Genomic DNA, 13,978 nt, shown 5'->3' with positions numbered 1-13,978 from the left:
TGCTAGAATTATAGAGGTGCTCTTGCGATCAGATGACAAAAGGAAAATTATCTTGAGACGGGAAGGAGAGGGGTAGATTAGGAGGGTCATCTTTCGAGTCTCAGACCCAAGGTGTCTGCCCCCTCCACTTTAAGCCTCCAACCTGGTACCCCAACTTTTAATTACTTTCTAAAACCACATCTGTCTTTTCCCCCTTCTCTTCCTCTCTCTAGGGGAGAGATAGGAGACTGGAAGTATAGGCTCCAAATCCAGATCACTAAATGCTTCCAAGACGGCGCCTGATCTCAAGGGCTCCCACACCATTATTCACCTTAATTGCTGTACTGTTTTACTTATGTTCACTGCCTTAAATAGAATGGTTGGTGAACACAGCAGTCCTACCTACCTTGGGACGGAGGGAGAGATGTTCTAGGCCCTGTTGGGCTTGCAGTGGCAGGAAAGGAGGGAGAGAGACTTGCCCTTTCTTTTCCTGTTCTGGGGTTTATTTAGTTTCCCTCCCATTATGCACCACCTCCAGGCTAGCATACTACTGTCCCCCTTCCCGGTGTACGGCCTCTGGGAGTTGCTTTGGATCTGTGGATCCACAGTCTCCTTCAATCCACCATTTTTATCTCTCCCAACAGAGAGGCAAGGGCTGCAGAAGTTTCCACAGGCACTTAGTCGGATGTCCGCCTTCAAGGGCTGACCGCCCCACACTTGGAGGGGGGATGTGAACTGTCCTATAGTCCAGGGGGGCAGGACCTCTTTCAGCCCAAGGGCCAAATGGCATTTCAGAGGAGCTCTCGGGGGCCACATTCCAGCAGTGCATGCAGCCAAAGGCAAAAGGGGCATGCCCAAAAAACAGCCTGTTTTCGCTTCAAGCTCTTCCTGCCAGCAACTAAGACTTAGGAGAGGCATTTCAACCTTTTAGAACAGGAGAACTGCACAAAAGCTAGGAAACCACAACAAAATGGGGAAAGGGCAGGTCTGTCTGGGGAAAACCAGAGGGCCGAATTTGAACCCTGGGCACCAGCTTTTGCACCTCTGCTATAGTGCCTTCGGCTAGAGAGCTTCGGCTATTGGGCAGCATAGAAATAAATAAATAAATAAATAAATAAATAAATAAATAAAAATAGTGCCTGGTATACTCTGCCAGGGTCCGTAGGAATGCAGTTAAAAATTATCAAAAATAGTGGCAGAATTTGCAGAATCCAAAGCTCCCTGGTTAGTTCGTCTTCTGATGTCAGATCAGTTCTAGGATTCTCTTCTTTTTTAAAGAAAGCTATCCCTTTCTACCGCCACCTTAGTAATAAGGTAGTAAGTCAAAATACATGGAGGGGTTTGGGTTTCTTCTCTACATTCAGGAAGTGAAGTAAATGAATAATTGAGCCCTTTCAACCTACATCCCTAGCTCTTACAGCATAAAGTGTTTATTATTTATGGTGGTGTTTATGGAGCTACCAAGGTATTCTGCTTAGCACTAGAAAGCATGGAAGGTAATTTATTTTTCTCTTTTTCTGTCTTGCTGTCTTCCTTTCTCAGATATAATACATATTTAATCATTTTGATCCAGGTGCAACAGCACCCCCCTTGAATATTAAACCAGGATTGAGATTTTTTTGCAAGTTTTTAAAGTACCAAATTCCTTCAGTCATATAAGCAAGACTCCCCACTCCAAATGCTTTATGCAAAAGGTCCAAATATTTAAAATAAAATTATCAGATCACCTATACCCTATCCTAAGGGGTTTCAATATGCATGGCAGGTTTGCACATTAACAATCTGTTACTGGCATTGATTTTAATTCCCCATATGGTCAAGCCAACAGACCACTTCAAACAAGCGTCTGAAAGTGAAAATGAAATTTGCACTTAGTCACCTTTAAAGGGTTACGTTTATGCACAAAAACTGGGCTCCGTTGTGGGATAAAATCCACTATCATCAAGAGACAGGCTGAAAAAGGTATGACCTGGATTTCTGCACTAGAAAAAAGCCTTGTTTTCTGAACTCTCCACTCCTCCTCCTTCAGATCCTGATTCCATATAGTAGTGCTCAGCATGAAACTTTTGAGGAGGGGTCATGGGATGGCGGGGTAGCTGTGAAGCCCCCCCCCCCATCCCACGCCTACCATCTTTTGCTCCTCACCTAGTATATACCCTCGTGCCTCTGGGATAGCAGCAGATGGGCCAATATTGGGCAACCGCTAATCCCTGCTAGGTTAGATACATAAAGCTGGGATTCTTGAGACGCATTATGCCTCAAATGTTGAGGCAAGCAGCTTAATCCTGAGCTGGAGGAGCTGATCGGCAGCATCTATAGAACGCCCAGGGGTCCCAAGAGCAGCCACAGAAATACGCTTGCTGGGTACACTGTGCAAGCCGCATTGAGGGCCTTTGTTAAAAGGCTGGAGGTATGCATGGATGCTAGGAATGGGGGACTTCTTTCAGCCAGAGAACAGAATTCAGTTTTGGAGCAGCTCTCAGGGGCTGCATTCCAGGAGTGGGGCTAAAAATGCCCCCAGGAAACTCAAAAACTAGGCATGATGGGAAATAAGCTATCCTATTTCCAACTAATACATACATACTGCCTCTGAAGATGCAGGTTTCATTTAGCTATTGCAACTAACAGCCCTCCAGACACCTATCCCCAATGAATGGGGGGTTGGTAGAAAATCCACCATTACAAGTTGGTGTTACTGAATTCCTCAAGTTTTGCATTATGTGAAGTCTTTTTGTTATGTCAAGAACCTCGCTCCATACCCAGCTGCATGCACTTGGTGTCCATGGCTGGCTGGGGGATGCTGGGAGTTGTAGTACAACACACCGGGGGAAGGCTCGTTTAATGCTATCAGTGAGTCAAACCAGCTGTACAGAGGTCTGGAAGAAAAAGCACCCCTTCCCCAAACTATCCTTGCAGTAGTCAACCCAGTTTGGATGCTGCAAAGGTTCCTTTTACATCAGCTAGTGGAGCCCCAGAGCATTTTTCTTTTCTTCTTCCCAGCCCCACGCCCACAAAAACACAAGACCAGTGCAAAACAATACGTTTTTATTTTGTTCACAGTTAAACACAAGCAACTGCTTTGACATATTAGAACATTCTAGTAAGGACAGCAAACACCCTCCATTTGGTTTTCATTTTTAAAGTTATCTTTTAGCTTAGATTGTACCATTTCGTATCACCATTTCATATTTATGGCATTTTGTGTTTTTTAAAAAAATGTCAATTATTCTTTAATCATGCTTACAAAGAGCGAGGCAGGAAACAACGTTAACCCTTTGATGGAGAAGCCGCTTCTTTTTTTAGATTTAACTAAAAGCCATCAGTTGTTTTTTTTTAAAAAAAAAATCATTGCCAGCTTTACCGATGGGATTTCCCCCAACAAATTGCAGAAGTTCGTAACATACGCTACATCCATGATTCAAAGAGATTCACTAAAGAATGGCAAGAGATTTGTTCCTCCATAATTATTGTGGTCCATTGGGGTGGGGTGGGAAAGAGTATCTTGAAATCCCGATTGTTTACCACCAGCAAGGTGCTCGTGTCCTTTTTAAGAGTGAGGAAAAGGCCATCTCAGTTGACAACAGCCTATTGTTGCTATTAAAAACAGGAAAGTCCTTTTTTTGTAAATAAACAGAAGGAGGCTGTTCGTTTTGTAAATGAACAACCTGCAAGGAGAGGGCAAAAAAAATATTCAGTGTAATTCCTGTTACAAAGAATTATGTTCAAGAACTGGGGGAGGAGAAAGAGCTGAAGGTGGCGATGTGCAACTGTTTTATTCCCTATGGGACCTGGCCTATACATGCAGCAGAAATGAGAAGGTAGAATGGACTGTACCACTGTACTGCAGAGGGAATGGGAAATACCACATTTACACAGCTCTTCTCCCATCAAATAAAAAGAACTCGCATATTGGGGAGAAGAGATTTTAGACCAGCCATCCCCCTGCTGTGCTACTTTTCTTACAGGGGAGAGCAGTGGGGGGGGGGGTGTGCATGTGCGCACGCACACACTTGTTAGTACAGGAGCATTCAGTTGCGTGAAGCGATACAGTCCGTTCTATGATCTCAGGACTATCACCACCTCCTGTTACATGCGCTAAGTCTAGTGAACTTGGAAGGAACGGGGTAGAAACGCTGGATGATTAACTGCCTTGTGACAACCTGCCACCACAATGTCACAGGCAACCTGTCCACATCCTTGTTAAACCCCATTTCACTATTGTGGAATCATTAAAACTTTCTACACTAGCACTATCCCAACCTCGCCATTTATTTATTCAAGAAACCTTTCAGAGGGGTCCAAAGATGGATTTAAAATGGGTTGCATTAGAAATGTACACAGGACCACGGGAAGGAAAGTGCAGGGGACGGCGTCTTTGTGTGTGGGGGACATCTTAGCAGCTTACTCACAGATCAGAACGGCCTAGGGAGTTTTCATCGCTGGGAAAGTGTTCGGGGGGGGGGGGGATATTCAGGTATTGAAGGGACAGGAAGATGCATTGTAAGGGTTAAGTAAGAATCAAAGATCATTCCTGGGAAGCCAAACTACCGACACAATTCCAACATTTAATGCTTTTCCAACAAGGGGCAAAAGTATCTGTGAAAGACATCCCACATTCGGGAAAGGGAGGAAGGAATCTTAAGGATCCAGCTGCTGTTCTGTTCTGGAAAAAATGAAAACCCGTGCAGCTTTTGCACTGCAACCCAACATAGCTTCTGTCTGAGCCCATTCTTCCAAAGGGCACTGGTGGCTGGGGGGGGGGGGGGGTTTACAGACCCAGCCATAAATGCTGTTCAGTTTCAAGCACCCGCATGCCCGCCTGGAGGCCGTGATGTTCTCTGCCTGCCACCACAGGGGATCCCAATCTTCAGGGAAGACAGAGAGCAAAGGCTTTCCAGTCTAGTAATGGACCTACAGCTGAGCAACCTCCAACCAAGAATGGAACTACCCCTTGCTCAGAAACTAAAAGAGCGAGGAGCTAGGTAAGGAAGAACCTTTTTTCTGGTCAGATGGGAAGCAAAAACCACACGAACAGGAGGACTCTTCCAGCTTAGGAGAGACCGTAGCTCTCCTGAAAACGGGGTGGGTGGGAGAGGAGTCCCAAACCCCTCCACAATTTTCACCAGGAATCTCTGCACGCTTCCATTACGAACGCCTCCCAACCTCAGAGAAACCTGGGCTTTCTTCTTTTGCTCAAAGAGACACACACACAAGGTCCAGCTCAGTACCAGCTTACTGGGCAAACGATGAGAAACTGACTTTGGAGGATGGGGAGAGAAGAGGAATAGTGTTTCACAGAGACCCACCCATAGACCTGGGGGTCTCTGCATGAGAAATTCCAGTTTCTTGGAAGGAGCGCCTGTAAAAGGTTTGCTCACACACAGAAATGTTAAGGACAGCACAGATTAAGTGATGATTTGGGGTGGGGGGGGGAGAAAGTAATTTTTAAATGCTGATGGGCACTCTTGAAATCATTTCATTATTAGAGCAAGTCCAGCCTACTCGCCATGAGCAGGATTTGGGGTGGAGGGGTGAGGAACATGACAGGAGCATTAGGAACAAGAAAGGCAAAGTTATCATCAAGTGACCATAGTTTAAAAATGCAGAGACTTCCTCCTTGGGATGACAACAGTGACCCAAGTCCCCTGCAGGGAGAAGCACTCCTACCTACCCTGAACGAGGGGACCACTGGTGCCTTGTTCTTCAGCTACGCACACCACAGCATTTCTTGGGGGAGGTCAGTTTAGCCTCATATTGCACACAGGTTCATTGGAGGCAGCCTCTCCGAGAGAGGCAAACAAGGGGCGGAGGAAAGAGCAAGACTCGGAAGATCCCAGCCACTGTCCTGTCAAAATTAGGATGCTCTACAGGTGGACTTGAGAGTGGCAAACGTGTCGCGGGGGTGGGAGGGCGAGACTGAGCTCTTCCGACACTTCCAGACCTGAAGTCCATTTCGCATTCATTCAGCCTCAAGTCCACAAACATCAGGGTCCAGGGTCCGCTGCACAAGCTGATGGCCCTAGAACAAACCATGAAAGCTTTTAGTTAAACGTGCATTCACGCCTTCCTGTTCTATGCCAGGAACATGAAAAGTAACACTGATTGGGGGATTCTCTTCCTTCTTAGCTATGGCCATGATGCGATTCGTTGTAGTCCATTATATGAAGCTGTCCAACACTGCTTTCCTGATTCCTGGGGGAGGGGGCTGGCTCCTCGGGGCTCGGAGGAGCCCTGGCCTCCATGCTCGGGTCTTTACACAGTTCAGTCTTTAAAGTGTCACAAAGGCTACTAATGGTCGCACTGTCTTCGTCGCACTGGCTCTCGCTCTTGTTGCGAAACAGCTCCCGCGCCTTCATCCCCAGGAAACTCTCGGAGCTCGGGAAGGAGCCGACGGTCAGTGGGCCGCCACTGGGGGAGGCTTCCAGCAGCACGGACGGTTCCCAGCGGCTGTTGAACTGCCCGGTTCTCTGACTGGGGGGCTTTTCGGGGGTGGACACCTCGCTGCTGCCTTTGCTGCTGCTGCTGCCGCTGCCCCGAGCACTGGGTGGCTTGGTCTCGCCATTTCTGTCGATCGCTTCTTCATTGCGTCCTGTGACAGAGTCTGTACTACTTTCCTTTGCACCAGACAGCCTGTTGCTAAGGTGAGAGACACACAGACAAGGAGACAAGTCAGCAGGAGAGATCAATGGTTTGACTTCTAAGGCAGCGGCATGCAAATGGGAGGGCGGGGTGAGGAAAAGGTGTCATCCTTACCTGCCTCTCCCCACTACCCTCAACTGGGCACCTCTTAAATAAAGTTATAAAATACATTTTAATCCCTGCCCAAATGGAAGGCAAAGGGGTATTTTTATACTTTTAGGCTAGCGGTCACAAACAGTTCGAAGAATCATTCTGTTTTGGTGTAGCTAATTAGAACGTGTGTACAATAAGATCCCCCAGAATGCATTGCTACTGTTGCCCCATGAGAGACTGGCCAAGGCTGATGCCAGGGAGTACAATCATACTTGATTTATAGGAGATCAGGGATAAATATAGGAAAATTTGCAGGAAAAAAATCCCCATCACCTCCATATTATCGGTTCCTAACTTTTAATAAAGATGCACAGAAAAGCTTATTTGAGGGATGGGTTGCTCGGGGTATTGTCCAACACAGAGACTGGATCCCAAGTGGTCAGATTCAGTTATACTCTACATTCCGAGAAGAGATGGGTGGAATTTGAATCTCACCCTTTGAATACTTTCAGGTCAGACATTTCCTAGCTGATGGTGGGTGCAAACTTGGACCTTTATCCCATTTTGAACAAATATTAACTTTTAGGCTCAGGAAGTAGTTATTTCCAATATATCAGATTTTATTATTCCTAAGAGGAGAAAATAAAAGATAAACCAGGATATGTTGCAAAATGGCCTTTGAACCCAGAGACTGAACTCTCAAATGGGATACTGGCACTGTGTGTGGAATAAGTTATGCGAGTTTCGACAGACACGGAAGGAGGGTTGTGTTAAAATGATGGTCCAACGGTGTATCACACCAGCTAAGTTATCCAAGAGAAATCTGAACTATGTGGATCAACGTGGAAATGTTGCGGGCGATTTTACACACTGCCGATGAATACACAGGGTGGGGCTCAGGAGTAGCGGAGGCAGAGTTTAAGAGCGATCAATAATATCCGGAAAAATACGTTTTTGCTGACCTTCCTAAAAAGGGGAAGCTTTTAAAGCAGAGGTGGGAACCTCTGTCAGCCCAAGGGCAGAACTCAATTTCGGAGAAGCTGGTAGGCATTGCCTTCTAGTGGTGGGCGGGGCAAATGCGGTGGGGCCAAAACACCCGCAAATCGTAGCTCAAAGCTCTTCGTGCCAGTAACTGAGCCTTAGGAGAGGTGTTCCAACGCTTTAGAATTGGGGGGTGGGGGTTGTTTTCCACACCCCTAGCCTAAAGAAAGTTACTTTCTGTTTCACATTTTTTTTTGCAGCCACAATTATATATGCAGTGTACTGAAAGATACAGCAGATCCCAAAACTGAAGTGATGGGATGTTGTTGTGGGATCCAGCAGCACTTAACAAAATTTATTTATTTAATTAATTACAACCTGCCTTTTTTCCTCCTTAAGGAGCCCAAAGCAGCGTACATAACCCTCCTCCTCCATTTTATCCTCACAACAACAACCCTGTGAGGGAGGTTGGGCTGAGAGTCTGTGACTGGCCCAGAGTCACCCCGTGAGTTTCCATGGCCGAGTGGGGACTTGAACCCGGATCTCCCAGCCCAGCACTCTAACCACACTTGTCTGTTTGAATTAGACAAGGATCGTGCAATGCAAATTTGTTTGCAGTGGAGCAAAGATGGTTCAAATACCTTTGGAATACTAAAAAGGTTATAATCATTGGTAATCCTTCCCTACTATTGTAACATGGTTTGTTATATTCTATTAAGCTAACAAACCAAAGAATAATAACATGTGCAAACAAAATAGACAACCTCAAGCCAAAAAAGGACAGTAAGAGAAACTTAACACAAAACTTAAAAACAAAACCAGACAAGAAAATATGGAGCCAAAACACGCAGCAGCACTACCCTGAAGGCAGCTCTGGATTGAAATGCTGGCCCGGCAAATAAGGAATGTTCATACAGCACACCTAGAACAGGCTTGTAAGTAGCCACTTGCCTGCAGTAAGAATCCTCTCCAGGCAACCAAACGGGGCAGCTTTCATGGGGAGTTTGTTCTTTTTTCATCACTGGCCACTGATGTAATACAAATGGCACACATAGGGGATTGTGGGGAGATGGGCTAAGAACATGCTTTTTTTAATTGATTACTAACTGGAAAACAAGTTTGCTAGGCTGACTTAGAATTAAGCCACAAAGTGACCTGATGGGTTTTTGTAGGGATCTTATACCGTAAGAGTGGCATGTCAGGGAAAACTCTTGTTTCCACACAGTAAGTCCATACCTCTCCAAAAAAGGTACTCACAGTTAAGGCCTCCCCAGGAGATCATATGGTCCCTACAAATGTGCTAGGATCGCAGAATCAAGAGGTGGAAGGGGCCCTGAAGGTCTACTAGTCAAAAGGAGATACCCTCTGGAGGTCTGCTTCATCATGGCTCAGAATAGGGCCTTTAGAATAGCAGCAGCCACTCTCTGGAACTCGCAGCCACTAAAAACTACAAACCCCTTCTGGGTTTTCGGCCTCTTCTGAAAACACATCTTTTCCAACAGGCATTCCCACAAAGGTGATCTTATCCTCTGTACTAAGACTTCTTTTTGTATCGCACTTAGGGTTTTTTTAAAAAATGTGTGTGATTCATAAATATTGTTGAATAAATAAACAAACAGAGTCCCTGCTCAATACATGATGCAGCATCCCTGGCTCATCCCTGGCAGATGGCCATTCAGCCTCTACTTAAATACCTCCAGCAAAGGAAAGGCCTCCAACTCTTGAGGAAGTTTGTTCTACTGCCAAAAGCTTTCACCCATTCCTCGTAGGACCTGGGTTTCCACACCCCTCACTGTCCTGGTCACCCTTCTCTGGACGCACTGTAGATTGTCAATGTCCTTCGTAAAACGTGGCACCCAGACCGGACACCATCCTCCCAATGCAGCACCGACCAGCACAGAACGGTGCACAACTGCTACTTCCCATGATCTGGACACTGCGCATCTGCCCAAGGCTGCATTTGCTTTTTTCTCTTTTTTCCCTATTGCACTACCGGCTTCTATTCCTGGTTCTTGCGTGCAAAGTAGCCTGCTCAGAGACTTCAGAGAGCTTTGAAAGGCTGCAAGTCTCTCCTTCAGAAACTCCCTAGGACTCCCTTACAACAGGTTGGGTAACGCTCCGGACCTAGTCCCCACTCCACAACTGGGACGAGGAAGGCTGCAGGGCGCACAACGGTGCTCCTTAACCTGTCAACCTGGTGACTGGTGGAAGGCAGTGGTCCACTCTGGAAGGCTTAAAACCGACACCCTCCAGCTTCAGCCTTTAAAACACGGGTTTAAAGAAAGAGTATGTTGCGCAAAGTAAGACAACACGCACACTGGCATGACTGATGTGGGTTGTGGAATTCAGCTCAGCTTCGGGTTGGTTTTTTGCAGGAGGGGAGGGGAGGGGAGCAGTCTGCCGATGGCCCTAATCCCAAAGAGCCCTTTTCAGACCCCTGGAATTCTATGAACTCCACGGGACAGGCGACACAGCTCCACCCCATTGCTTCCTTCTGAATTCCGAGCAGCGTTCTTTCATCATGAGCAGCCCACAAGCCCCGTGGCTGCACTGGGGTGCCTTTACCTTTCTTCTGCTGTTTCGGCTGGCTCCATTTTGTCATCTTCAAGTTTTTCCAGCACCCTGTTGTTCTCCAGGCGACCATACAGATCCAAGATCTCCCGCTCAAATGCCTGAGTAATCCTTTTCTGCACCTTGTACTGGCTCTCAACAGCTTGCAGCTGGCCCCTGAAACACACACAAAAAACGTGTCTGTGTGTAAGAACTTCCCTTTCAGGAAAGCTGCGTGCCCTCCAGATTATATGAGAACATGATGTACTAAAAAGCAAGACCAGCACAAAGGCCAGTGTGATACTCAGCACAGGTCAACAAATTAGTGTGATCAGAGTCTCACTGTTATCTTCTATTTATTTACAGTCTGCATTAAACTCTGCCTTTAATGATGGTTAATGTTTTCCAGAGGGGAAACTGTGTTAGTATGTTCTTGCAGAAAAAACAGCAGCCTTGTCCATGAAAGCTTATACCATAATGTGTTCGTCTTTAAGGTGCCACAAAATTCTTTGCTGTTTTTGATGGAGAATGTAACACAGCCCCTTTCAATAAAAACCAAGTGAACCTCTGGGGAAAAAGAGGGAGAACACACAGACCTCAGAGCGGTTGAGTGAGATTTCTGTGCCTGTTGTACTTTGTTTAGGCCTGTGTTGAGTGGCTCTGGAAGTCTGGATTGATAGTTTTATCATTGTTCAAATGACAGGAGTGTAATACAAGCACAGTTGCTCACATTTTGAAGTGAGCAGCAATGAAGTGTGCATGTGTGCACAACCATATGAGAGAAGGGAAGCATAACAACAAGTAAACTAGTCTTGATGGCAACATGCTACCCCCGGTGCCAGAGGCAGGATGCCTCTGTACACCAGTTGCTGGGGGCCATGGGTGAGAGGGTGCTGTTGCACTCATGTCCTGCTTGTGGGTTTCCCGTGGGGAGCTGGTCAGCCACTGTGTGAGCAGAATGCTGGACGAAATAGACCCTTGGTCTGAACCAGCCTGGCTCTTCTGATGTTCTTATGAGTTCTGAGACTTAACTTAGCATCCCCATTTCTCCTCTGAACGAACATCTCCTCGATCTACAAACCCAGAGAGCAATACAATTCTGTAACCTCCTTCCTAATCCCCACCTCCAGTGAAGTTTTGCCCCAAGTCATACAACTCCAAATCGTGAAATGAGCTTTCAGAGCAGTGTTGGCTCAGGGCTCCCTAGAGCAGGCTAGGCTGGGGAGAGAAGAGACACTACCTGGCTTGAACTTTAACATCCTCCAAGTATTTCTTCTGCTCCAGTAAGAGGTGGTCTCTCTTTGTGAGCTGAGATTCCAGTTCAACAATCCGCTTCTGAGATGCCTCCAGCTGCTGACTCCGCTGCTGAACGCAACACTTGGCTCTCTCCAGCTCTTTTCGAAAGGCTGTCTGCATGCTTTCTACTTCCTGAAGAGGAAAAAAAGCAAGAGTGGGAACAAGAAGCAGAGTATCTGCAGAATCCACAAGGGAAGACAGATGGGGTGGCAGGGGGGATGGAGCAAGAGGCCAGATAGAAGAATTTGGTGCAGGGCTGGTAAGCAACTGCTGCAGTCCACTGGGTGGGCATGCCAACTTTGGACCTGGGTTCATGCCTCAAATCAAACATGAGCTAACCAGCGGTCTCCAATCTTTTGGGGACGGTAAGCACAGTCGGAATTTTTAGTGTGCTGTGGGCACTCTCACAAAATGGCTGCCACAGTGGGCCTGGCCGGTCACAGAACATGCATTCCCCAGAAGACACACTGGTGAGACTAAGAGAAAAGTAGCTTGCCCAAGAACGCATTTACAAGACAGAGGTGGGGTATGAGCTCCAAAACACAAAAACACTCTTTGGAACTCAAAGAAAGATGGTGCTGGAGGGCAGTGCTTTGCAGCATGCCAGCCTCCCGGTCAATTTTTGCTAAAAAAAATCTTAATAAAATAAAAGTCAGGAGGGCCAGGGAACCAAGAGAGGCGTCCGCGGGCACAATGGTGGCCACAGGCACTGCACTGGAGACCCCAGATGTAAGCCATAAAACGACACCATTGGTATATATCCCGCTGAAGACATACCTTCGTTGTGTCTGCGTGCTTGTGCTGAAGCTGCTCCAAGTACAGCTCGTTTACTTCCCCAAGTACCAGAAGTTGCCTGTTCAAGAACTCCATCTGCTGCTGGACTGACTCGCTATTAGAAAGCTTAAAGAAAACGTATCGGAGGCTACATTTAAGCAAAATCAAAGCGTTGCTTGTACCCACAGTTGTTCACAACAGCAGAACAAAAACTCAAGTCCTATGCTCAAAATTACACCAATCAAATCTCACACGCAGATGCCCCATTTGCAAGTTTTAGTACAACTTGTGGCCTTCCAGATGTTTTGGCTGACAACTGCCCATCCTCCCTCACCTGTGGCTACACCAGCGAGAGCTGACCGGAGTCGTAGGCCAAAACAACTGGAGGGCCACAAGCTGCCCTCCCCTGCCTCGGTATGACTACTTGCACTCTTGCAAGGAAAAGGAAAAAGAAAAAGGGAAATCATCATAAGCTGATGTAGAGGCAGAAGATAATGACTGGCGACGTTCATCAGCTTCTCCTAGCTGAATTTCTCTGTAGTTTTTGACATTTGGAATTACATGACCTTTTTCCCGTAGCACCACCAATGCATTAGTATGGCACCATTTTTCTGCATGGTTCCAAAGAAGGCACCCATCCATGCATACTTTGGGGCCTGTCCAGCTTAGCTTCACAGCAACAGAACCACATCTGGTGCCTTCTGCCCACACTCCCTGGAGGCCCTCTCTTTCTCTCCCAAACAAGGGCTTCCACAATATTAGAATGCACCCCACCCCCCAAATCTCATTCTACATCTTGGATCTTTTGCTTTAATTAGCATTTGGGCACCATCCTATATCCAGCATCCTCTCTTAGACCCTGTTTGCATGTCATGGAGGCAATTCTTGGGCTGTTTAACCCAGGAATTGTGGCAATGAGTGGAGCACGCGAGCCATTTCTGATTTCCATTAATAACCCAGGAATGTTACTGGGTTGTTAAGTGATGTCGGAACGTGGAATGTCTGGCTTACTTATGGTTAAACAACCCAGAGTTAACCCAACGATTGCCCATGTTTGTTGTAGGATTAACTCTGGTTCCAATTTCAATTAACAACCCAGGAACGTTCCTGGATGGTTTCATGACATCCGAACCTGGAAAGTCTGAGTTTATGATTAAACAACTCAGATGTAACCCAACAATTGCCCAGGGTTTGTTGCTGGGTTAACTCTGGGTTGTTTAACCCCTAAACAACCCAGACTTTCCATGTTCAGACATCACGAAACCACCCAGGAATGGGGTGTTCCTGGGTCAACTGAAATCAGAAATGGCAGACTCAGCTTGTCACCACGATTTCTGGGTTAACCAACCCAGGAATTGCTGCCATGACGTGCAAACTGGGACTTACTGTTATTTCCTGGGGGCTCTAATGGTCTGGATGGCTCTAAGGTCAAGGTAACGTTAACAGTTGCTACGACTTTGAAGATTACTATTACCCGTTCTCAAATGGTAGCAAACTAAGCTGCACTCGCACTCTGAACATGGCTCTTTGTTTTTTGTATTATGGTCGGTTGATTAATACAGCTGGTATGAAAGAGCGAGAGAAATCTTATTAAACAGAGTATACACCCACAGCCCCAAAATGCAAAACTGAGGCACAGCTCCAGGCATAGATTCCTACATGTTTA

At 46.5% G+C, this 13,978-nt stretch overlaps 1 protein-coding gene across 5 annotated transcripts in view; it reads right to left on the bottom strand.

Annotated features, from left to right (window-relative positions):
• Positions 1-3,007: 3,007 nt before the first annotated feature.
• The window catches only part of TSC1 (TSC complex subunit 1), a 59,489-nt gene continuing 48,518 nt past the window's right edge, over positions 3,008-13,978 (bottom strand). For 3 of the 5 annotated variants that reach the window (XM_084821153.1, XM_084821151.1, XM_084821152.1), the window contains 4 exons: positions 12,316-12,438; positions 11,483-11,670; positions 10,258-10,419; positions 3,008-6,615 (listed from right to left, as the gene is read on the bottom strand). In XM_084821153.1, the coding sequence (XP_084677279.1) occupies positions 6,102-6,615; positions 10,258-10,419; positions 11,483-11,670; positions 12,316-12,438 (987 nt within the window). In that variant the 3' untranslated portion in view covers positions 3,008-6,101. Of the gene's footprint in view, positions 6,616-8,641; positions 8,721-10,257; positions 10,420-11,482; positions 11,671-12,315; positions 12,439-13,978 lie in introns of those variants that run through there. The other 2 variants (XR_014785928.1, XM_084821155.1) reach the window with 2 other exon arrangements.

The sequence above is a fragment of the Heloderma suspectum genome, chromosome 14 (assembly GCF_057233095.1).
Source record: "Heloderma suspectum isolate Gila_16-S chromosome 14, 16-S_ref, whole genome shotgun sequence".
Taxonomy (NCBI): Eukaryota; Metazoa; Chordata; class Lepidosauria; order Squamata; family Helodermatidae; genus Heloderma; species Heloderma suspectum.
The sequence above is the reverse complement of the archived record's forward strand: the minus strand, read 5'-3'. Positions and strand labels throughout refer to the sequence as shown.